Source organism: Raphanus sativus, chromosome 5 (assembly GCF_000801105.2).
Source record: "Raphanus sativus cultivar WK10039 chromosome 5, ASM80110v3, whole genome shotgun sequence".
In the NCBI taxonomy this organism is placed as follows: Eukaryota; Viridiplantae; Streptophyta; class Magnoliopsida; order Brassicales; family Brassicaceae; genus Raphanus; species Raphanus sativus.
In genome coordinates this window covers 17,808,111-17,833,540 of record NC_079515.1, presented here as the reverse complement: position 1 = coordinate 17,833,540, position 25,430 = coordinate 17,808,111, and the positions used below count along the sequence as shown (strand labels likewise).

The 25,430-nt window shown below is 35.1% G+C and overlaps 2 protein-coding genes across 2 annotated transcripts; both read right to left on the bottom strand.

The window, feature by feature from the left end:
• Positions 1 to 4,260: 4,260 nt before the first annotated feature.
• On the bottom strand, positions 4,261 to 6,467 carry LOC108857524 (actin-related protein 2/3 complex subunit 2A). Its single transcript, XM_018631518.2, has 10 exons — positions 6,238 to 6,467; positions 5,998 to 6,064; positions 5,713 to 5,920; positions 5,451 to 5,620; positions 5,302 to 5,379; positions 5,091 to 5,223; positions 4,918 to 5,009; positions 4,767 to 4,823; positions 4,562 to 4,627; positions 4,261 to 4,483 (listed from the first exon to the last, which is right to left on the bottom strand). Exons 1-10 carry the CDS (start codon positions 6,294 to 6,296, stop codon positions 4,457 to 4,459), a joined length of 957 nt encoding a protein of 318 aa, XP_018487020.1. The 5' UTR covers positions 6,297 to 6,467; the 3' UTR covers positions 4,261 to 4,456.
• A 13,979-nt stretch (positions 6,468 to 20,446) lies between these two features.
• LOC130512834 (uncharacterized) lies at positions 20,447 to 22,207 on the bottom strand. The gene is made up of 4 exons (XM_057011230.1): positions 22,062 to 22,207; positions 21,444 to 21,987; positions 21,268 to 21,367; positions 20,447 to 21,189 (listed from the first exon to the last, which is right to left on the bottom strand). The coding sequence occupies exons 1-4, from the start codon at positions 22,153 to 22,155 to the stop codon at positions 20,509 to 20,511; spliced, it is 1,419 nt and encodes a 472-aa protein (XP_056867210.1). The 5' UTR covers positions 22,156 to 22,207; the 3' UTR covers positions 20,447 to 20,508.
• Positions 22,208 to 25,430: the final 3,223 nt, after the last annotated feature.

The window sequence follows — 25,430 nt, the reverse complement described above, 5'->3', positions numbered from 1 at the left end:
TTAAATTTTTATTTTGTTACGTTGATTTTTTTTACAGAAGGGTCAGGAACAAGCAGAATCATTGGAAAGTATTCTATTTTAACCCAACTGAAAAAAAACTATTCTCATTACCCTACCAAAATTCTAACTACCCCACTTTTTTTTCCCATATTTCTCTTCTCCTTATTACCCTTAATATTATAATATTATTCTATACATTGTGGTTCCCACCAAATTTCTTCTATTTTTTTAAAGGAAAAGCAGACCCCACCTCTCTCATAAAGTGACAAACCTAACAAATGGACCCTACACTAACCCACCTCTCTCCTTCCCACAGCTGTCATTCTTGTCTCTTTTCTTCAATTTTATTTCTTTTTCTCCAACCACCATCGACCATCTTCTTCCATTTTTATTAAAATTGGCGATTTTGAAGCTATTTTTGAGGTAAATTTATACATTTTTCACGAAATTTTTATAATAATATACTATTTATGTTCTATGTGTTATGAGTGATGAAAAATATCAACATATTGCTGTAAAAATCGTGAGAGTTTTCAAAAAAAAATGAAAATAATGTTTAAAGAAGATTATGTATTGTCCTCTATTTTTAACACGATTTTGAAAGAAAAAACATGAAAATGGTGTTAGACGATAATGTGGGTTGTGTAACACGTTATTAGTTGATTAAAAAGACTTAAACCGATGAGAAACTAAAGTTTTAGGTAAAAATGGAAGTTTTAGGTATATTGTTATGAAAGGAAATGTTTAAAGACGATTTTGTATATTTCTTCTTATTTTGCACTATTTTAAACCATTAAAATGTATTAAAATAGTGGTAGACGATATTGTGGGTTGTATAACACCCTCTTAGTCAATTAAAAGTGTTAAAACGACAAAAACAAAAATTTATAAAAACTACTAGAACTACTGGTATTACTAAAGTGATGCGTGTATTACTTGTATTACTAGATCAACTATGTACCAGATATCTTGGACAACTTAGATTCTTTAAATGGTTAACTAATCATAATTTTATTTTTTTCAGGGAATTATATGGCTTCTCCTATTACAATCATATGTTTTGACTATGGAGGAAGTTACATCAAGAATGGGGCTAAGATAAAGTGGATCTCGGGAGAAGATCAAATTCACACTCTAGTGATGAAAACATTTGTGGAAGAGGTTACATATTCGGAATTGGTCAAGTGTATATGCAGAAAGATTAAGGCAAATAGAGATGGGATGGTGAAGATTAGTTACTTTTCATTGATATTGTATTCGAACAAGCCATCATATATTTGGTGTGATGAAGACGTTTTGGGTTATCTCATGCAAGTAAATCATGATAAATATAGAAGTGTTTTACATGTGGAGATCAGCAGTGACATGGATGTTACATATAATAGTCTGCCGCTTTCAGGAGATGATGATGAAACTGATGATAGCTATGTTGGTCTTTCTGATGGAGAGGATACTGATACATGTATAACTGAAGAAGATAGAACCGAAGAAGATGGGACCGAAGAAGATGAGACTGAGAAAGATGAAGCTGAGCAAGATGGAGCTGGGCAAGATGAAACAAAGCAGGATCATGAGATGGATGGCATGATCACGTCTTACACACCTGAGTAGCATGGGACTCTTGTGATTTGAACTATGTGTAATATGTGTAATCTGAACTAATAGGTAATGCTGGAACTACTATGTGTAATGTGAACTACTATGTACTTCTGAAACTACTATGTGTAATATGGACTACTAGGAACTACTTCGTACTACCTTGAACTACCAAAAACTACTTTGTATTACTATTTGTTATGCTTTGTTATGCATGCTTCTAAGAACCTTAATTTTCTTTTTATTATTTATTTTTAAAAGAAATATCTCGTATATTACGTGATTATATGTCCATGCATGTGTTTATTTGTCAAAATAGATATAAAATACTCTTAAAATCTCAAGTTGGTAGAAAATATCTCATTTCAATGGAAAACACTCTTATACTTCCTAATTAATGTCTTGATGGGAAGGCCATCATGAGATGAATTTCAGAAAACACATATTTTCTGAATTTTCTAAATATATTGGTATTACTAATTAATTTAGTTTAACGACGTTGTATTACTAAAAAATGTTATAATTTGCAAAAATATTACTATGAAGAGTGAAATATTACTACTACCTTGAGTACTACTAAGAGTAAAATAAATATCATTTTAATATTCAAACATGTTTGTTTAATATTATCTTTTACACGTTTTAGACATGTGCCATATATATATATATATATATATATATATATATATATATATATATATATATATATTTTTACAATGTGTTACACGTTTTAGACATGTGTCTTAGGTTTTTTTTTTGTAGGTATATTGATATAAAAAACTATGAAAACTATACTTAAGGATTGTTTCTTTCTTTATTATTTTTTTCTTTTATTTTCTTTCTTTTTTCTTAAAAATTGCGGGTTCCATGCTACTCTTTATTTTTATTTTATTTTCTTTTCGGGTTGGTCCCATCCTATTATCTCTAACGACCAGTTTTTCCAATTTTTTCCAATTTCTTTAATTTTTTTTAAATTAGTAATGATTAATATTTCTAAAATTTATGGAAATAAAATTAAAAATTTCGGTTTATATTACTATAATATTTTTTAAATAACTAAATAACAAAATAAACTATTTCATTAAAATTTTAATAAAAAATTAATTTCAAAAATAAATTTCATAAAATATTTGTATAAATTATTTTACTAAACTAAAATATTTTTATTTTTATATATAATTTATCAAGTTTAAAATAAGAAATTTCACGTACGTTCGGGTTACTTGGGTCTAGATCCTAATGAAAAGAATTGAATTTTCGAAGATTAATTGGTGATTAATTTTAGAGATTTATTAAATACATATGTTATACACATTTTACACATGTTTGAATTTTTTTATATTTAGCTTAGTAATATCTAGTAAAACTAGTAGTTCCAAACTTTTCTTATACTTTGGTTTTGTTTTTATTTTACTTCACTAAGTTGTAAATATAATACAAGTTTATGGTATACATGTTTTTTTAAGCAGTATACATGTTTTAAATGTATTTTTAAAAAATTGTAAATAGATGTTAAATGCAAATTCTTGTTAATCTTGCTTATTTTATTTATAATTAAAATATAATTATACAATATGGTTTATGTATCCTTTCACAAAAGTAACATGTAGTCTAGTGGCATACTCCTTGTCTCTTAGAAAGACAGACCCTGGGTTCTGACATTTTTTGTTAGTTTTGTATTATTTTATTTTAAATACATATGGTATATAAAACTAGTTTTGTAAACGTAAATAAAGTTAACTCGTGGCCTGGTGGAGTACACTTTGTTTCAGAACTCTACGGCTCAGGGTTCGAAACTCAGTTTTTTGTTTTTTTTCTAACGAGGGGCAGTTTCGTAATTAAATATTCATCCTCCATTAGGGTTTTGCCGATTCTGCAATTTTTTTATGCGGCCGCCATGGATTTTCTTCAGAGAACCTTAAGTATTTATGGATTTTAATTGTTGCTTACACATCAAAATTATAGGTTTATCAATACTCATCGATTTTGAACTTCAAAAATCGCGAAAACAAAACTTTTGTGTTACTCCACCTAAATCTCCGATTTGTTAAATGGCCAGGAGCTGTTTCAAAATTTACTTGTAGGAAAATTCGAGTCTCCTCACCTTGTTTTAGAATGGACAGAACATGTGAGAGAGAGAGAGAGAGAGAGAGAGAGAGAGAGAGAGAGAGAGAGAGAGAGAGAGAGAGAGAGAGAGAGAGAGAGGAGAGAAAGAGAGAGAGAGAGAGAGAGAGAGAGAGAGAGAAGAGAGAGAGAGAGAGAGAGAGAGAGAGAGAGAGAGAGAGAGAGAGAGAGAGAGAGAGAGAAGAGAAGAGAGAGAGAGAGAGAGAGAGAGAGAGAGAGACGAGAGAGAGAGAGAGAGAGAGAGAGAGAGAGAGAGAGAAGAGAGAGAGAGAGAACACGTGGTTAGGGGAGAAGAATATGATAAGTGGATCAGATCCAGTTAATCGGGCGGATGGATAGACTTAGGTTGAGTTTGTAAATACCTAATTCATAAGGACAAGATAGTATTTAGCCACATTTTCGAATTTAAAAAACAATATAGAAGAAATTCATTTTAGAAGTGGGGCATATTAGAATTTTTGATAGAGTTTATAGGGTGATGCAGAATAAAGTCCAGAATCATTAGATATGGCACAAGTCAACCTGGTGGTCCTCTATAACTTGTTCAAAGGTGAATTTCTTTAAAATTTTTAACATCATATTATTACATGTAGTCACAAGTATGTGAAAGAATTGTACTAAAAAAAATCGCATACCAAAACTAAAAATATCACAAGGACTTTAGCTATAAGCATTGTCTTTAGCTATATCGCAAGGTTTTACAGAAAAAAAAAAAAAAACTTAAATGAGAGATGGACTACTTGGAATTGACATCGTTGAGTCCCTGTGAGGAAGGAGCAAAAAGAAAGCTCAAAGGCGATGCAAACACGCAGATAAATAAAACATTGGTTACAAAACTTACCAGCCGTTTAAATGACTTGTTGTTCATGGATCTTGTTTTCTCCAACGGCTTTGCTTGATCTAGAGCCTGAGACAAACAAACAACAATGTTCAGCAAGTAGAAAGCAACAGGGGGACTAAAGAACACATTTCCAAATAGAACGTACTGAATCCCCCCTTCAGCAGTTGAAGATAAAGGACAATATAAATCTGGTTTGGTGTTTTACCTGAATCATAGATTCCACACGACGTCGCATCCTGGTATGCATAAATCCCTCTGAGCACTGTAATACAAAAACAAAACTCAAACTCTGTTTAATAATCGGAGAGAGAGAGAGAGAGAAAAAAGACTGTAGTGAAAATGAAAGAAAGATGAACCTTGACGTGGTAACTAACATAAGCATGAAAGGTTGACAAGTTCCATACAGTACGATCGAGCTTTTCCCCCTCCACATGCCGAGGCATAATGACTAATAAAAATCCAATTTCAGCATTGTACTTTGAAATGCAAAAAAAAAATGGAAACAAAAGCTAGTAAAAGACCACATTACCAAAAGTAACAAAGCCGGCATTAGCAGATAGTGTTTCTTTAGGAGCTCCTTCCAGCTCCTGAGGTGCGGTTGGAGACCAAGAACAAGAAGGCGCACTACTTAGAGAAGCCGCACGCCTCGCCTCTACAAATTGCTACACATATGGACTTTTCTTTCAGATATCAGAAACACTTTGTTCCAAACATTTTAAAAATGTTTTGATCTTTTTTACCTTTAGGAAGGACGTCGCTAGAATTGTATCTACAGAGTCTTTAAACCTCATAGGAAAAGCCACTGTGACTTTATCCGCCTGCAACATTTTAGTTCTCTATCACTCTACATTCTTACCTTCTCTTAGTAGATTAAGAGAGCATTCATTACCTGAGGCACAAGGAAAAATGTCTCGTTAGGTCTATGCATAATTGCTACAAGCCTATCCAGCTCAGGAGCGACCGTCCTTGAAGCTAGATGTTTCAAAATGATTTTCAACGGCGCACCCATCACAACCTCTCTAATGGAAGCCAGCTTCGTTAACAACGAGTTTCTGTACGCTGCAAATACATAGATAGATACTCCCCCACCAGTAAACAAACATTCAAATCAAAAAAAAAAATCATTTCAAGGATCTTTTTTTATAACCAACCTTCGTCTGGACGAAGTTTGGAGAAGTTGAGCTTGAGGGTAAGACTAAAACCATCTCTAGGAGGGTCAAGAATCTGAAAGCCTGTCCCGTAAGCGGTTTTAATAGCTTCTATAGCTCCGAGTGGAAGTCCATCAAAGGACATTGCTTCAGGTGGTGGGTTTGGTAACGAAACCGAAAGCAACAAGATGTTTGGGTTCTTCATTGTCACCTATCAACAAACACTCGCGACATCAGAAACTTGAAACAAGATTTATTTATATGAATGAATCATCATCTCAGACCCACCTGAACATGGTAACGAACATCATCGAACTCGATCCATTGATAATCTAGCTCCACCGCTTTATCAAGACTGGGCAAAATAAAAACAAACAATCAAACAGCTACAAAAGAAAGACCAAACCTTTCTACCATCTTACAAACACACTGTTCAGTTCTTGAGGAAAGGTTTCAAATTTCTTAATAGAATCAACCCAAAGAGAGTCAGAGCTAAACATTGGAATTAAGAATGAGATGATGACTCACTTCTGAGCACGCGTCAACAGCGTCTGAAGGAGGAACCTTGAATGCGACTGCAACATCATCGATAACACTAGAATCCAATCCTATTGAAACCTTGGAGAGTCCCTGGACTCTCCAACGGGATCTAATCGGGGAAGAAGAAGAGGAAGAGCCACGTGGGAGACAACAGAGACGACCGAGATTCTCTGTCCCAACTTGAACGTTTCTTCGATAGATTTTTTTTGGATTCTCAGTTCTGCATAATGATGACGTTTTTGTTGTATAAGATTCTTATATTGGGCATACATGCATACATAAGCAAAGCCCAGCCCAGTTAGTATTAGAATGTATGTGCTTCAACATTTAAAATACTTGTATTGGATGTTGAAAATATATTTTAAAATCAGGGTTTTTGTTATGTACCAGATTGTGATCGACATAACCGGACCGACCAGGACCGTACCGACGGCAGGAGATAATGTTTATCGACTGTTGTACTTATCCACTTAGGATAAACACGACCTGATGTATATATATATATGTAAGACTCCTGGTCAAGATGAATAACAGAAACAAGTTTCCCCACTTAGTTTTATAACACATTATCAGCACGAAACCCTAGCCGCTGAGAAAATCCCAACAACCTTTCTTAAAAAAAAAAAAAAAAAAAATTCATCTTAGTTCACGAGATTTTTATCATTCCTCTTGCCGATGAAGACGTCTCCGTAGTTTCGATTGCTTCATTCTCGTACTCACCTCCAGAAACACTTCGAAGATAAGTAACTCTATCTCAAATTATTTGTTACGGGTTATGTGAGGTGTTAGTTTGTATTATATTTCTTTTATGTTATTATTATATATCTCAATAAATCGTTGAGATCGTGATATTCAATCCTCTATGAACGGAACATGTGTTTGTTTTAGGGTTGTAATGCTTTATTATATAACTCTATATAATATGTCAACACACTCTTTCATGGTTTGATATTGATATGCTTTGTTAATGCATTTATGATTTGAAGCTACGTCATATATGTATCTACGTTCAAGCTTTTATATTTAAACCCACATATATTTATATAAATGATTAATTATGATACATGTTTGATCGCTTCGATTTATTTTCAGTGTGTCAAAACCTGGCTTCCTCTTGATGAGACGATGATGGCTGGCGTCTCTCGTCTCCGCTTTCTGCGTTTATCGAGCCAGTGTTAAACTATGGCGTATCGCTTGAGGATTGTCGATGTAAAGAATTATCGCCGACGTTGTCTTTTCCAATAACAGTTTCTATCACCTGTGTAACATCCAGAAATCATAGTCTACATGCCGGCTTGTCTCATCTTTCCATCAAGAGCTAAGTATTACTAAGTTTCAATCTTAATTTAATCGATCTATGCTCTTGTGTTTCAATTGGAATACATGGAAAAAAATTACTCATTAAGTTAATCATACACATAGTTTTGATAGTCATATTAATTGTTTATTGTTACATCAACTGGTTTGGTGCTTATTTGATAATATGAGTGGACTGTAGCTAAGACCACACGTTTGTTTTACTGTAAAGAATTTATCAGTAGATCTTTAGTCACCACATGTTAAGCACTAGTTATTATTTTATTTTATTTTGCACAGAACAATGAGATCATTAGATGTTAATCATCCGATTATTGTGACTTAATTCTGAGAGAATAATTAAAGAAAGAGAAACCGTGAGCTTGTCTGCATAATCATATATATCTTTTGATTGTTTGGTTTTGCAATGGTTTGATTCGCCATGGCCTATGGTCTATGAGTATCTATGGGCAAAATTGTTTATTAGTCAAGGTTAAAGGCGAGATATATGGAATATGCAACTTGAAGAGTAGCAGACCAAATTTATACACCGAGACAGTTTTCCCTAATGTCTGCTGCGCGTTTCCTCACAGAGATAAGTTTACTAGTATCTATCTATGATATATACTGATACACGGTTAAATACATGAGTATAGAACCAGTAAATATTATTACTTTAGAAGTATTATTATTATTTTTTTACATAACAAAATACTCATGTTTAGTTTATAAATATTATTTGATATTTATACATATTATATTTTATTACCATGATATATATAAGAGTTTTAAGTATAAGGCTTGACTTTAAAAGATCATATGTTTTGGAGAAAAATCTAAAGAAAGGTATACAGCAGAAGTGTTACCTAAAGCTCATTATGTATTTTGTATCTAAAAAATTACAAGACATGAAGTCTGTAATTATATCTCAACTATATTGGATGATAAGTTTAAAAGTAAGATTTTTTCGAAAAAAGTTTTACACAAGTAAATGTTGTCCAGTAGACACATGATTGAGAAAAGAGATTAAAGAAGTTTATAATTATATTTTGTCTCTTTGAAACTGAGAAACTAATGAGTTATTGATGTAATCGCGTCTAATTGATTATGAACAACTCTCCTGAAGAGAAATATGACATTAAGAAAAAATCCGAAGCAGCCGTGTCCTAAATAAGAGATGGAGTGGCCGGCTTACACATTAACTAAAGAGGTTAATTCCGACATTCTGATTTTGTATTTCATATGTTATGTTTTGATTTGATTACTTGTCATTTATAAAATTACCCTAAACTTAAAAGTCTCATTGAGTTATAAAGAGTTAAGAATGGTTTCCATTCTGAACCAGTGAGCAAAGGAAACAAATTCTTTTTCAGATTTTGAAAAATCGCCCCAAGCATTATAAATGTCTAAACCCACATTTTCTACTGATTTATTCTATGCTAAGGATCATTATGAAAGAGGCAAATAGCCATGGTAACCAATATGGTTCACCACGAAATAAACACTTATGGCATGACCAGATTAGCCATCTTGGTCCAAAACATGATGTAAAATTAATAAAGGCACAAAGAGTGATCCCATAAAATCTCACATTGTGTTACATGTACACAAAGGGAAAATCACTAAAATAATTAAGGCTTTATTGTCCTAAGCATCGCAAAATTATGAGTATGTTCATGAGGGGGAGAGAGGACTAAAACCCACAGTCCATGACCATACCATAAATTCGGATTTCATGGTTTAAAACCATGATGTAGACGGCATGAAAGCTTTAAAGCTCTCACTGGTGGTACATCATCCACGACCAGCCTAATGCTTAGGAACATCACGTGTATTACATGTATAAAGATTGATTTACATCAGGCTATACAAGTGAGCATAGATATTCCCACCATCTGAATGATTAAGGGTCATAAACCAGACATATACACAAACTATCTTAAGAGAATATGAATATACCACCACATATATGTGTGCCATTTAAGATGGAACTTCAGATGAGGAATGGGAATATATGTTGGATAAATAAGACTTCCTCCATGAAATTATAATGTATCTTGTGCCAAACATGGGTGATTCAATCAGTGGCCAAGAACACAGATTGCAAAAGATAGTAATCTGATTATCCAACATTAAAAGGAGAAAGTTATGAGCTGGTAAAGACTAAAGAGTAAAATAGAAATATAATGGTATTTACCATAGGTGTCTTGGCAAGATCCTCAGACCAAAAATTATGATCTAGACGTCCAAAAGAATGAGATCAAAAGATATAAAAGCTAGCAGCAAAATATGCCAGACACACTGACCCGAAAAGAAAATAATGATTAAGTCATACCAGCTTAAGCACCACGAAATTTGATGTCCTAAGAGACACAATCAAGTTGCTACAATGTCTATTAAAGATAGACAAATAAGTTCCAAATAATAAGAAACCTCGGAAAGTAATGAAAGGTGCACAGAAAATACATATCCGAGTTCATAAAGTGAAACTAGTTCAGACAGAGAAATAAGGTTGCGCAACCACACATCTAAGGTACCAGACCATGTAGTTTGGGACGCCAAACTGCAAGGTATAAAGGTCCTGGATAATAAGATCTCAAATCTAATTAGATCATGTCTGGAACAGTATGGAACTATAAACAAAAGAGTGTCGACACCTAAGATGTATTTACATACATAAGAGCTCATAACAGATTGTAGCACTTGAGTTTGAAAGATATAACCTGAGGATCATGAACCCACGTAAGAATACTCATAAAACTATATAGGGACGTGGGGTGTTCAAAGAATTCAAAGTATTTATAGACAGATGGGCGTAATGGCCATGAACATACAGAAACGCCATCTAAGAATAAAACCAGTGAATGGATCTTGTGAGGATAAGAAATTCCGTGAGATTAAAGGACATGACCACGTGGTCTAATGTGTCTATGTTCCTTCTAAATAAAATTCAAGTATAGCTTGATTACACAAGGATACTCACAAGGACCAAGGAACAATTTATAAGGAGATATGCTCCTATATGGTGGATGCTACTGCACAGAATCAAGATTGATTTTGTCTGGATATTTAAGAAATGAATAATGGTGTAGTAAGCAGTATATGGGTCACTGGATAATGAGAATAAAGGTACCATAGAAAGATAAGAAAAGAAATTCTCATAGAACAAGCTTTGTTCCTAAGTTGTTCATGGACTGAAAAATACAGCAGCTGCAAACAGTATGAGAGACTAAGTAATACTTAGTAAAGGAATTGTCTAAGGACGAATCCAACTCAGTCCATACATACTAAAGAAACTCTTGTGTCCGGAATTAACCTAAGAAAGTTTCAATGGTCTCATGGTTCAATAGTTTCAATGATACAAGTTATCAATTGATTAAACAGGCTATGTCTTACATATGGTAAAACTGCAGAAAAATAGCCGTGTGAGTGTGTTTATGATTAAGTCAGCACACCTAAAATGAGAACCATAATCTAAGATAGTGACCAGAAGCATATCTGGTCGTGGCTTAATAAATATAGTATTGCTAAAGGCAAGAAAAGATCGATAGCCATGTATAAAAGACATGAGTGCATTTGACTGCGAATTCATAGTTTGATGAGTTCTATTGCAGCAAATAATTATTTATGGTATGACCTTAGACACTCATGGTAATGGACGTGTATAGACAAGGTCTATAACATAACATGGATCGACAAAAGGAAATAAAGAAAGATTGGCTACAATGGATAAAACAATTGGTACATACGAAGAGAAATAAGTCCAAATGGGCAAAAGATATAAAGAGAAGTGGTTCGTATGTGTTTGGGTCAGAAGACTCAATATATATTGAATGTCCACGTTTTGATAAAGCCATATAACCAAAGTATATCCGTGGGACATGAAAAGGACCTGCAAGTAAAGTTTTATTGCAGACTATAAAGTCCATCCGAGCATCGTTCGAAGCGCCATCAGTCCGACCAAGACATGGAGTGATCAGCAGCAAAGATGTACATCCTGACCACATCTTTATGGAGTTCCAAAGACATCAAGACGTCCAACATTCACTAGTTCATTCAAGGAGAATCCAACTGATCATCTTCACCAAGTCACAGGCAGTTTCAACATTCAGGAAGACTCGGATACCAGATGGAATGCGTCTACTACAGTGATGCATTCATCAGGGGGAGTTCATGTGTTGTACTCTTTTTCCTGTCCATGGTTTCCCATTTTGCCACATTGGTTTTGGGGTTTTCCAGAAGAGGTTTTAATGAGGCAACATTAAGCATGCAACGAACCGGTACCGGATGTGTCGATCAAGGGGGAGTGTTATGTACCAGATTGTGATCGACATAACCGGACCGACCAGGACCGTACCGACGGCAGGAGATAATGCTTATCGACTGTTGTACTTATCCACTTAGGATAAACACGACCTGATGTATATATATATATGTAAGACTCCTGGTCAAGATGAATAACAGAAACAAGTTTCCCCACTTAGTTTTATAACACACATTTTAGATAATTTTTTTTCTTTTTCATTGTTGAACATTTTTATTTATTTCTATTCGTTTATGTTTACTAATGATATGGAAATAGGTAATCCCAATTCCATTTAAAATTTATCCCATTTAAAACTACGCTCATATGAAATAATATTTAATAAAACTGTCCATTTAAACTTGTGAAATTTTTATTGACCAATTAATACCCAGTTAGATTCATTTAATTTGTTTTCACTTTTTCTAATTTTTTGTTTTCATTTTATTATAAAATTATTTTACATTATTTTCAAAAAAAATATTCTTATATAAATATTACATAATTTTATTTGTAAGAAAATATATCAACAAAAATGAATTGAGTCGATAAGATTTGGATCCGGGATTAAAGCCAAGATGAACCAATGGTTGTGATCTATCATCAAGTTTCTTCAGTTGTCCAGAATCGAGTTTAGCATATGAAAGCTAAACATCATGATATGAACTATGTTCGGTTTCCTTCCTCTCAATCATTCGTATGGCGTCTGTTTGTAAGAACTCGATTAATCAGATATGTGGCATGGCGTCTGTTTGTAAGAACTCGATTAATCAGATATGTGGCATGACGAATTGTTTCTCCCCATAAATAATTATGAAAACTCATAGCATTTAGAATGTTCCTTGTCATCTCCATGAGTGCGATTTTTCCTCTCGACTAGTCCATTTTGTTGTGGAGTATATGGAGCTGTTAGATGACGCCTTATACCATTGTTATTGCAAAATTCTGAAAACTCTTTTGATGTAAACTCACCACCTCTATCTGTACGTAGTGTGATTATCTCTTTGTTGACTTCCTTCTCAACAAGTTTTTTGAATTCCTTAAACTTTTAAAACGTATCTCTCTTCTTCTTTAGTAAGATTGACCACATATATCTTGTGCAATCATCGATTATCACGAAGATATATCTGTTTTGTGCAACTGTGGCTGGTGAGATAGGACCACACAGGTCTGTGTGTAGGAGCTCCAATGCATGCGACGATCTATACGCAGTAGCTTTAGGAAACGTGTGGCGTGCTTGCTTGCCAACCAAACAAGACTCACAAAGCTGTTTCTCTTCTTGAATCTCCGGCAGCCCGTGCACCATCTCATGTGTCTCCATGGACCTTATAGTTTTAAACTAATGTGTACAAGCCTAGCATGACATCTCCAGGTCTCTTCTTCCATTCTCGTGTGCAAGCAGGCTGGTCAACCACCTTCAAATCTCAACTTGTACATCTGTTTAGGTAACCTTAACACTTTAACCAGCAGTCTTCTGTTAGGATCTTTCAGTGTTAGGTAATTGTCCCTCATCTTAACATCAAATCCTTGCTCAATAGCTTGTCATAAGCTTAATATATTGCTTCTCAGCTCTGGAATGGAGTATATGTCGGTTAAGAGTTTATGTTCCCTTGTTTCCGCTTCAAATAGTATCCACCCTTTGCCACTGATGTCGACACATGAGCCATATCCAAAATTAACTCTTCCCTTGATGTTTTCATTAAGCTCAGAGAAGTAGGATCTCTCACCCGTCATATGGTTACTTGCTCGATCGTCCAAGTACCACATTCCATCTTCACGCTTGCTTTGTTCCAGTCGGTATGACCTTCTCCTCATTAAGAAACACGATCTCATGCATATACAAGGCTACGTCAGCTACTTCTGTTTCGCTTTTGTTAAGCTCTTGGTCGAGTTGTGTCTTCTCCGGACTCACCGAAGCAAAGTGACCCGGTTTTTCACACTTGAAACATACAACTTAAGACATGTCCTTTTTCTCTTTGTATTTGTCTTGTGAGTTATACCGGCCATGATGTCTGCCTCTTTCTCTGTTTTCTCTTCCACTATTCAAACATCTACCTCTTCCTCTTAAGTTGTAAGAGTTATTGGAGTTCATGTACAGAAGGTTCCCTTGTGGTTCGTGCGTATTTTCTTCATGAATATTTTGTTCATACGCTTTTAGTCTCCCAACAATATCTTCGAAACTCGTTTTATTCAGATCAAGAACTTGTTCAAGGGAAGCTATGATCTGAATATACTTGCTTCGCGGTAAGCTGTTCAGGAACTTCTTCACTAGCGTTGGTTCTTCCAACGATTGACCTAGAGCTGCGGATTTCGAGGCCAATTCTGATATCTTACCTGAGAAGACATCGATAGAGTATGTGTCCTTTCATCCTTAGACGTTCAAGCTCATTCATCAAGGTCTGGAGACTAGTTTGCTTGACATGCTTAGCACCGAGATTCTTTGATTTCACGGCTTCCCATATCTCCTTTGGGGAATCTTGATCACCAATCTGGAATATTAGGTTTTCCGGAATCGATTGGAATAAGAGAGCAGTAGCGACATCATTCTTCTCTTCTTCGTCTGTCCATGGTTCAACTGATTCCTAAACATTGTGTACTCGCAGTAACACATTCATTCTCATCGCTCATACCGTGTAGTTCGTTGAAGATAACATCAGGCAGACTACCGTGGATGGCACATATTCTCTTGTTTTGCTGTTTATTTTGAATCACTCATTCCTACGGTGAAACTTCTTCAATGAATCAAAACTGGAGCTCTGATACCAAATAAAGTGACTGAGAACACGAAAGTGTTCAAGCGAGTATTTTGCCTTGAACACAATAGCTTTGATAAAAAGTCATTCATTTGTTAATGTTTAGAAAAAATTTCAAAAACTAAACACAAGCTATTGTAACTCTTATCTAATCTATTAAGAGGGGATTACAAATATAAATTTCCCTTTAGCTTTCATAGTTATTTAGAATAATATGCAACTGAAGTTATTAATTAATTTAAATTTTAGGATTCTTTATCTTTTATGTTTAATTAATGCATTTCCAAAATTTAATTGTAACTAAAAATATGTCAAAATATTTAATAAACCTAACATATAGTATTCATTGTTTTTTCCTACTTTATTATTTATGTGTGCATTTGGAAATAATTAATAAACTTAGGTTTAAATAGTTAATGAACATTATTGTTTTTAAATTTATGTAATTATATTTTCATTAATAAATAAAAATAAAATTCACATTAAAAATCATTTATATAATATATAAATATATTATGTTACATATATTTTCATATAAACAATACCCCAATGTAAGTTCAGTATGATAAATATTGAAAATATAAAATATATAGCACCATATATTTTAAATAAATTATAAGACAATTTTATTATACATTATCATAAAATTTCGATCCATAAAAAATAAAATAAAATACATTTGTGCGGATATACGGGTCATATTCTAAAAGGTATTGATACAATTGATGGTTTACAAGACAAAATAAAATTATTTAGTTAAACTAAACTTATTGTGTTTAGAAATGTCGTATTAAACAATTATTTAATCGGGTAAAATTTCACTTATACAAATAAATACTTATTACAAATTTATGTCACATTCCTAGCAATTTTAGCTGATTAATTTTTTTTTTTAAATCTATATTTTTTGAAAATCTTTATAACCAAACTTAAATCCATATATTCAGTATTTTCATAATCTTTAGTATAGTAATAGTATTTAGAATGGTAACCAAGAAGAAATTAAAATTAAACAATATACTCATAAATCAATTGACTTGACATGTACAATCGGCCAAGACAGTTATGATCCTTCCTAACATGATTTATAAAATAGTTTCACAATACATGCACATTTTCTATTTTGAAAATTATGGATACAACTATACACGTTGAATATTCTATGGAATAAATTGCCTACAGTATTTTTTATTTTCCTACAAATGTTATAGCCATGTATCAATTTTTAATACCATACTAACTCATATTTATCTATTTTCATACTTTTAATTCAGAAATTTTATTTTCTAGATATTTTATACATAAATCTAATTATACAAATTTTGGATTTGTTCATATTATGTCCAACAAATATCGGTCATATAATTTACTGTAGAACGCAAAAAAAAATATTTGATGTAATTAAACACATTATTATTTCTTAAAATGTTATATTAGTATACACACTGCAAATCATGTATAATATTTAGTACAAACAAAGATAAAAAATAAAAATTGACACCCGCTCGGTCTAGCGGATCAAAATCTAGTGATTGTTATAATTCACCACTGGTCGATGATCATATATATAGGAATTAGATTTCCTTTTCTATCCTATTACACAATGAATTAGGAATTTTATTTTCCTAATAATAATAGCTTTAGTTAATTATCTTAATTCATTTAACGATAACTTTATTTTCTAGTTATCCTAATTACTTTAATGATAAGTTCGTTTTCTGTAAGACTTTCTTTTTAGTGATGTTGAAGTTTATCTCTGACAAATCAGACATGAGTCCTAATAAGGAAGGTAGAACCGTCGACTATAATATCGTCTATGTAATGTTTCTCATAAGTTGTAATAGCACTTACAAATATTATAACATGGTTAATATATTTATCACACTGCAATCAACATAAACATGTATAAACATGAGATATAACTATTTTTTATTCACTTCATAATGATAGCTGACACTTGTATAATTAAAATTTTAGTTTTTGTGATTTGAAACCTCTACATACAGAAAAAGAAATTACTAATAAAATTTTGAATGTATGATGGAGTGGGTTTTAAACAATGCTACTAACAATGATAATATGCAGAAAAAGAAAAGTTTCAGATGATGAGTGATTGTCGATTGTTATGTGATGACAAGTTTTTGTATGTGAAATGTTGCTTTCAAATTCTAAATTTTACAGTGGAAGAAGGTCTATAATTATCAAAAGATCATTTGCATGACATCAACGAAAATGTCAGATATGTAAAAGTATCTCGGATAAGAAATCAAGCATTTGTAGCAAGTATAGAGCGAATACAGATAAAAGTGGTGCTGGTTTATCCATTGATATTCCTTTTAGATGAAATTCTAGATGTGAAATGTTTGTCACGGAATATAGATTATGAAAGTATTTAAAAATTTTGTGCCTTATGAAAAAAAACTACAAATAATTATCTTCTAAAAACAAGTGGAATTGTGGATAAAAAACAAGTGAATTACTGAAAATTTCAATGTTATTACCATTCATTTTCAGGATTTAAGTATCCCACATCTCGTGTGTAATTCACACAAGTTTGGAGGATTGAGCTATTATTAAATATTTTTTTACTACTTGTGATGATTGCGATGTGAAGCAAATGACTAAAGATATGCAAGTTAAGTTTACTAAATACTGGGAAGATCAAATTTTCATTTCCGCTATGGGAGCAATCTTAGTTTCAGAAATGAAGTTGGAAGTGCTTCAGAAAAATTATGAGAGTAATTATATGTCGAGATGTAATCTTTAATGAAAAAGAGTGTTGGAATTGGAAGGGAGGTAACAAGGAAGAACTGAACAAACCTGGTATATCTCGTATGACATGGGGTGCTACAATGGACGATGGACACGATCCATTCGTGGTCGAAACCCAACAGGAAGAGTCTGCTGCTGAAGAGACCGAAGCACAGCTACCAGAACATGTTCAAGACAGTTTGGATGTTGAACAAGTCGTACCTCAACAACCTACACGCTCAACACACCAATCAAATCGTCCTAGCTATCTTGAAGAATAGATACTATTGGCCGACATAGAGTGTGAGTTTCTACTTCTCACACAGACGAGATTGATTCTATCAATAAGAATGAGACGTGGGTGTTAGAATGAGACGTGGGTGTTATTTTATTTATTATATTAATTATATTAATTTCATTTATTATTTTATTTTTATTTATAATAAATTTGGAAATTATAAAAATTAAAATTTCAAATAATAAAAAACAATTGTTTAGAAAATAAATATTCCATAAATAAAATTTAAGTTTTAATATTTTACAAAACAAAATTATAAAAATAAAAATCTACGGGAGCGATACATCATCAAAGTAGCCGGTCCCGCTCGGTCCCTCTCCGCTCGTTCCCGCTCCCACTGGATCGGTAGATTCGGGATCCCGTTGTTGCATCCCGAGAGCTTCTTGTCTGGCCGCCAACGCTCTCTGCATGTTGGGGTTCCCCATCGCCATAATATCCAACAGGTTCTCGAGAGAGTTTAAACGCTCCTGCTGGGTATCCAATCGAGCCTGCATCTGAGAAGTCTCTTGGGCCCGTCTAGAAGAGTAAGACGAAGTCGCCCTTGCGACTTCGTTTACAGAACCGATTCCCACCGTCCGACCCTTCTTTCTTGGAGCGACCTACAAAAAATAATATTAAATAGTTAATATTGTTGAAATAGTAAAATTAATTTAAACAAAAGCTTTTAAATTTTACCTCCTCGAAGATCCTGTCGACCTCTTCCGTCGTCAATTTGACGGGTAATCCATCCGGAGACTGCTGGGTAAGTTGCGTCTCCCGCTCATCAACCCGAGCAGCCACAGTGTTGAAGAGCTTCTCGGATGCAGGATCAACAAAAGTCCCATCCGGTTTGGCGTGAGTCATCTTGAAGAGGTCGGACAAAGATGGCATGACTCCGGTCTTCTCAAACTACAAAAACCAATAATAAAATATTAAATATTGAAATTCAAATTTATTAATAAAATAAATATTTCAACTAAAACTTACAGCGTCGAGACGGATCCCGGCATGAGGTTTTTGCCCGGTGGTATGAAGCATAGGCAAATTCCCGTCTTTATCCTTGGTCCTACGGGAAGCGGAGCAGGAGTTGGCCTTCTTGATTGAGCTGGGTAGCTTCCAAAAGGCGATGAGGCCATCCCATACATCCTTGGTGACCCCAGTGGGCTTCCCGTCATAGCCGTAGATCTCCCACTTATCCTTCCAATCCGAGACCGTGTTGGTAAGGCGCGTCTTCGCCTTTGCCTCGAATTCCTTCTTCACCATTTCGGTGATTCGTAAGGACCAATTCCACCTTTGCTGAAACAAACAAAAATATGAAACCATTAATAATTAATTATTAATAATTAATAAAAATAATAAAATTAAATATAAAAAAGAAAATTGAAAAATTACCGCAAACTGTTTAAACCAAGTGGTCTTGACGTGATCTGGAGTCAAGCTCCAGTTTGGATAAGCTCCGTCGAGGTATCCCTTCATCGTCTTTGAAACGCTCCGGGAAACACGGTTGTTGACTCCAAACCTGCAAATTGAACCAACTTGTTAATAAAATATATAAAAATGATTTGAAATTTTTAAATTATAAATTTACTTACCAATAAGTACCCGGCGGTCTATCGGGGTCCAAAACGTCCATATCCTCCCGTCCAGGCGCGGAAAGCAAATCCTCCACTGTATATCTTGCGTATGGTGCATGAGGAGGCACCCGCAAGTCTGGATGAACATCTACCCCTGGAATGGGCTCCTGCGGAGCTGCTGGTGGAGGAGGTGGAGCCATCTGAGCTGCTGGTGGCGGAGGTGGAGCCATGTGAGGTGCGGGAGGAGGACTCCAAACTCTCTGAGATGTCTGAGAGTCCGGAACGGCATCAGAAGATGCTCGGCCGCCGGAAGAAGAAGACGTCCCGGCACCGTCGCCAAACATCTCATCATAAGTCGGTGGTGGTTTTTTCCTAGGAGCCATGATCTACATTATTTAAAAAAAAAAAATTAAAAATCACAACACTATTAATTAATTATTTTTAAAAAAAAATTCTCTATACTAACCACCTAAACTAATTCCCTAAACTAATTCTCTAAACTAATTCCCTATACTAACCACCTAAACTAATTATAAAAAAAAAACTAACTAGAGAGAGAGAGAGAGGAGTTACCTTAGCGAGAGAGAGAGATTTGTGAGGAATGAACGAGGAAGCCTCGTTCAGAGGCGTTGCATATATAAAGAAAACACGTTCCTCGTAAATTCGTCGTAAATTTACGAGGAATATACCAGGCCCGCGTTTTTGGGTTTACGACGAAAGTACCAGGCCCGCGTTTTTGGGTTTACGAGGAATATACCAGGCCCGTGTTTCAGTTTACGACGAATTTACGAGGACACGTGCTTTCTGGGTTTTTGGGTTTACGACGAAAGTACCAGGCCCGCGTTTTTGGGTTTACGAGGAATATACCAGTCCCGTGTTTCAGTTTACGACGAATTTACGAGGACACGTGCTTTCAGGAATTACGACGAATGTACCAGGCCTTCTTTTTTTGTTTACGACGTGTTTACAACGAATCTTTGAAACCACAAATCAAATCCCTAAACCCCGATTCATGGTTTACAACGAAGTTACGACGAACCTAAACTTTACGAGGAAATTACCAGGCCCGCGTTTTTTTTTACAACGAAATTACAACGAAATATGTGAAACCCCGAAAATCAAAATCCCTAAACCCCAAACTTACATATCTATACTATCATATCTTCTACACATTCAACCTCTTTTTCCAACTGAAACCATAAACTCCAAAAAAAATTTTAAATGCATATTATATAAAATAGAATTTGATACACATATGAAAATAAGATCTTCTAATAAAAATCAACATTTGTTACATATTTTACATCATGAAGAATCGTTTGAGTTCTCATCAACATCACTACAATGATCATCATCGCTTCTATCGAACTCATCTTCACGTGCTTCATCCGTCACATCTTCGGGAAGATCTTCATATTGACGGTTATCCGGGTCGATCAAAAGAATTTCATCAGTTTGTTGATCAGGTACCTCAACTTCATTGATTGCATCTTCTTCTTGCAAAGGTGGTTCTTCTCCAGCAACAATCCGTCCACGAGGTGTTATTTTGATAGCAGTTAACCAATTTATCCCAGAACTTCGAAGGCGAGGGTATGGAAGGAAGCTAACTTGTTCGGCTTGGGAAGCTAAGATGAAAGGCTCGAATTTGTTATATCTTCTCCCAGAATGGATATCCACAACACCAAATTTGTTAAACCGAACACCACGGTTCTCCACCGGGTCGAACCACTCGCATTTGAAGAGGACACATTTTAGCTTCAACAACCCTGGAAATTCCACTTCAATAATCTCTTGCAAGATCCCGTAAAAGTCTGTTTCACCTTTCACACATATCCCGTAGTTGCTTGTTGCCCGACGTCTCCCATACTCATATGTATGAAAAGTGAAACCTCGTGTGAAGTACATAGATGATGTGGTGACCTTTGCTACTGGACCTTGGATCAAATCATGAAACCATACAGGATAATATGGATCGTCATAATCAACCTACAAATTAATACATCACTGTTAGAATTTTACATTAATAATAATAGTACCAAAGATTATTTAATATGTTAATATTACCTGTCCTTTTAACCACTTGACAAAGTGCTTATCTTTCCTTGCATCCACCTCGGTTCCGGATATTCCTGGTATTGCTTCTTCAACTTGAGATACAAACAAGCTGCAAATTAAACAAATGCATCATATCATATAATTAATTAACATCATATCATATAATACACACGAATATTATTTACCTTTCAAAAGAACGCATCACAGCATCCTCGCAGTTGAGTAGAATATAAGTGTGGGCACTATGCTTATCCTCATCACTGGACCACCATACTTCTCTCAGTTTACCACCAAACCGTCCAATTTGGCAGAAAATGTCAGGAACACCGTCTACTGCATAAGATTGCGGTACTCCACCATCATCATATCTCCTAGGAACTATTTTCCTCGTACGAACCGTTGAAGCAAAGTAGTATGATGTGAAGTTAGATGTTTCTGCTGTCAAACTTCCAGCCACAATCGAACCTTCCACCTTTGCAAGATTTCTTGCTTTCCCCTTCAAATGTTTCATAGAGCGCTCATATGGATACATCCATCCATTGTGAACAGGTCCGCGAAGTAATGCTTCGTAGAGGAGGTGGACAACTAGATGTTCCATGACGTCAAAAAATGATGGAGGAAATATCTTCTCTAGGTTGCACACTATGATCGGGATGTTCTCATGAAGTTGTTCGATGACTTCTTCCTTGAACGTACGTGTGCTAAGGTCTCTGAAGAAAGCTCCGATCGCTGCATATTGCAAATATAACCCAAATTAGTAACATTTCATAGTATATATATGTATATTATTAATTAATATTTACCTGCAAGTGCTTCATGTACATTTGTTGGAAGGAGCTCAGCAAAAGCGAATGGAAGTAGTCGTTGCATAAACACATGACAATCATGACTCTTCATTCCTGAGAACTTTTGACCTCATTCAACACATCTTGACAGATTTGAAACGTAACCATCAGGAAACTTCACTTCTGATGCAACCCAGTCAAACAAAGTTGACTTCGCTTCTGATGACAATCGAAAGATGGGAACATGAACATTTCCATTGCTCTTGACATGTAACTCACTTCTTGAGCAAATATCGGGTAAGTCCATCCTTGACTTTTTGTTATCTTTTGTCTTCCCTGGGACGTTCAGTATTGTATTCATGATGTTGTCAAAAAAGTTCTTCTCTATATGCATCACATCCAGGTTGTGGCGTAAAAGAAGATCTTTCCAGTAAGGTAGCTCCCAAAATATACTTTTCTTATGCCAATTGTGAGAAACCCCATACCCATCAGGCATATTACCAGGAACATGCCAGTTTCCTCCTTGCTTCACAGTTTTCTGAGCTCCGTAATAATCAATGTCCTCCTCGATCTGCTGGCCTGTGAGATATGGAGGAGGACTGTCTCTGACAACTTTGTTTTTCCTAAACAATGTCTTATTTCTTCTGTAAGGATGGGCAACAGGAAGAAATCGACAATGACAATCAAACCAACAACTCTTTCTACCATTCTTCAGTTGAAAAGCATCCGTAGATCCATGACAATATGGACAAGATAACCTTCCATGAGTTGTCCAGCCAGACAACATTCCATAAGCAGGAAAGTCACTTATTGTCCACAGCAGAACTGCTCGCATCGTAAAATTGGTTTTCGTGGAACAATCATAAGTTCTTACCCCTTCTGACCACAACTCCTTTAGCTCTTGTATCAGTGGTTGAAGAAATACACCCAACGACCGTTTTGGATGCTTCGGCCCAGGGATTAATATGGTCAAGAATAGAAATTCTTGTTCCATGCACATATCCGGCGGCAGGTTGTACGGCGTAAGAATAACTGGCCACAAAGAATACTGTCTCCCAGACATACCAAATGGACTAAATCCATCGGTGCATAACCCAAGATAGACATTCCGAATATTTTCAGCGAAATCTGGGTATACCTTGTTGAAATGTTTCCACGCCCTTGCATCTGATGGGTGAGCGACCTCGCCATCCTTCTGGACATGTTCAGCATGCCACCTCATCCATGCAGCAGTCCTCTCCGATTGGTATAATCTTTTTAACCTGTCTTTAATGGGTAGGTACCACATCCTTTGGTACGGTACCCTATTCCTCCCACGTCCTTGCGGCTTGAATCGTGGTTTCTTGCAGAATCGACACTCTTCTAACTTCTCATCATCCTTCCAGTAGATCATGCAGTTGTCGATGCAAACATCTATCATCTCCGAAGGCAACCCAAGACTATAAACCAATTTCTGAATCTCATAATAAGATTCAGCTGACACGTTGTCTTCTGGCAAATACTCTTTGAACAACTCCGCCCAAGCATCCATGCAATTCTCAGGTAAATTATGATCCGTTTTAATGTTCATCATCCTAGCTGCTAGAGACAATTTAGAGAGACCTTCTCTACAACCAGTGTAGATTGGTTGATTTGCAGCATCTAACATTTCATAAAACCTTTTTGCATCCAAATTAGGTTCTTCTACATTTCCAGTTTCATGAGCTATTGTTGTAGTTGTTTCTAAAAATGCATCAGTAATCATGTCTTGAACCCTATCATGATCTACCATCTGCTCCTCCTGATGATAACTAGATTCATTATGCAAATGATTCGGTTCTTCACTATTACCAGCAGCTTCAAAATTATTACTACTACTAGCTTCATTTCCACCATAACCCTCCCCATGTTGATACCAAATATAATATTGTGGTGTAAATCCTCTATTTAGTAAGTGCTTCCATACAGTTTCACTACGAGCAAATTTTGAATTCTTGCATTTCCGACAAGGGCAGAACATCTTACCGCTTTCCTGCGTGATTGGTGTACAGCCCGCCTGGTGCATGAATGTCTCTAGCCCGCTTAGAAATGCATCCGTCACTCTACCGGAATCATCTTTATGCGAATACATCCAACTTCGTAACTCGTAAATATTGAAGCCATCAGCCATTTGTTTTTCTTTTTTCTGGTTTTTTTTCTTTGATTTCGTTTGTGTGTTATTTGAATTGAGAAATGATCATATATATAGACGATTTTCGTAAGTGGTAGGTGAAAGTATAACATGGATTTTACAACGAAAAGTTTTACTTTGCTTTTACATCGTTTTTACATATTATTTACAACGAATTTACAACGAAGTTAGCTTATTTTGAACCCCACTATATGCACGTTTTCACCAAAAGTAACGGTTACATGATTCCTCGTAAATGGCTTGTATATTTACAATGCGTTTACGACGAATTGGGCTTTCCACGTAAATCACTCGTAAATTTACAATGATTTTACAACGAAGTTAGTTACTTTAAACCACACTATATGCACGTTTTCACCAAAAGTAACGGTTACATGATTCGTCGTAAATGACTTGTATATTTACAATGAGTTTACGACGAATTGGGCTTTCCACGTAAAAGCCTTGTAAAATTACATTGGCTTTACGACGAATCGTTTTCGTTGTAACTTTACAACGAATTTACGACGAATATTTATTTACTCGTAACATCGTCGTAAACACCATGTAAATTTACGAGGAAATAATTTCCTCGTAACGAGTCGTCGTTATAGACGCGTTTTCTTGTAGTGTATAGAGAAACTTATTGGTCTCAACTGGATCTTCAAGATCAAAAGGAATGAAGATGGCACAATCAACAAATATAAATCAAGACTTGTGGCTAAAGGATATGTTTAAGAATAAGGAATCAATTATGAAGAGGTGTTTGCACCAGTAGCTCGTATAGAGACATTCAGATTGCTATTCGGTTTGGCTGCTGGAAACGGATGGGAGATCGTTCTTGGACGTGAAAATATCGTTCTTACATGGGGAATTAACGGAAGATGTGTATGTATCTCAGCATGAAGGTTTTGAAAAGAAGGGAGAAAAGCATAAGGTTTTCAAACTTCATAAGGCTTTATACGGACTAAGACAAGCTCCACGAGCCTGGAACACAAATCTCGATTAAGTATTGAAGGGGTTCAAGTTTCAAAGGTGCTCCAAGGAAAGTTCAGTATATCGAAAGGAAAAAGGCAGCAAAATAGTGATATTTTCCATATACGTTGATGATCTCTTTGTCGCATGAAACTCATTGGAGACGATCATGGACTTAAAGGAACCTATGTCTCGACAGTTTGAGATGTCTGATCTTAGAAGACTCACATAGTATCTCGGCATTGAAGTGAAGCAGAGCTCAC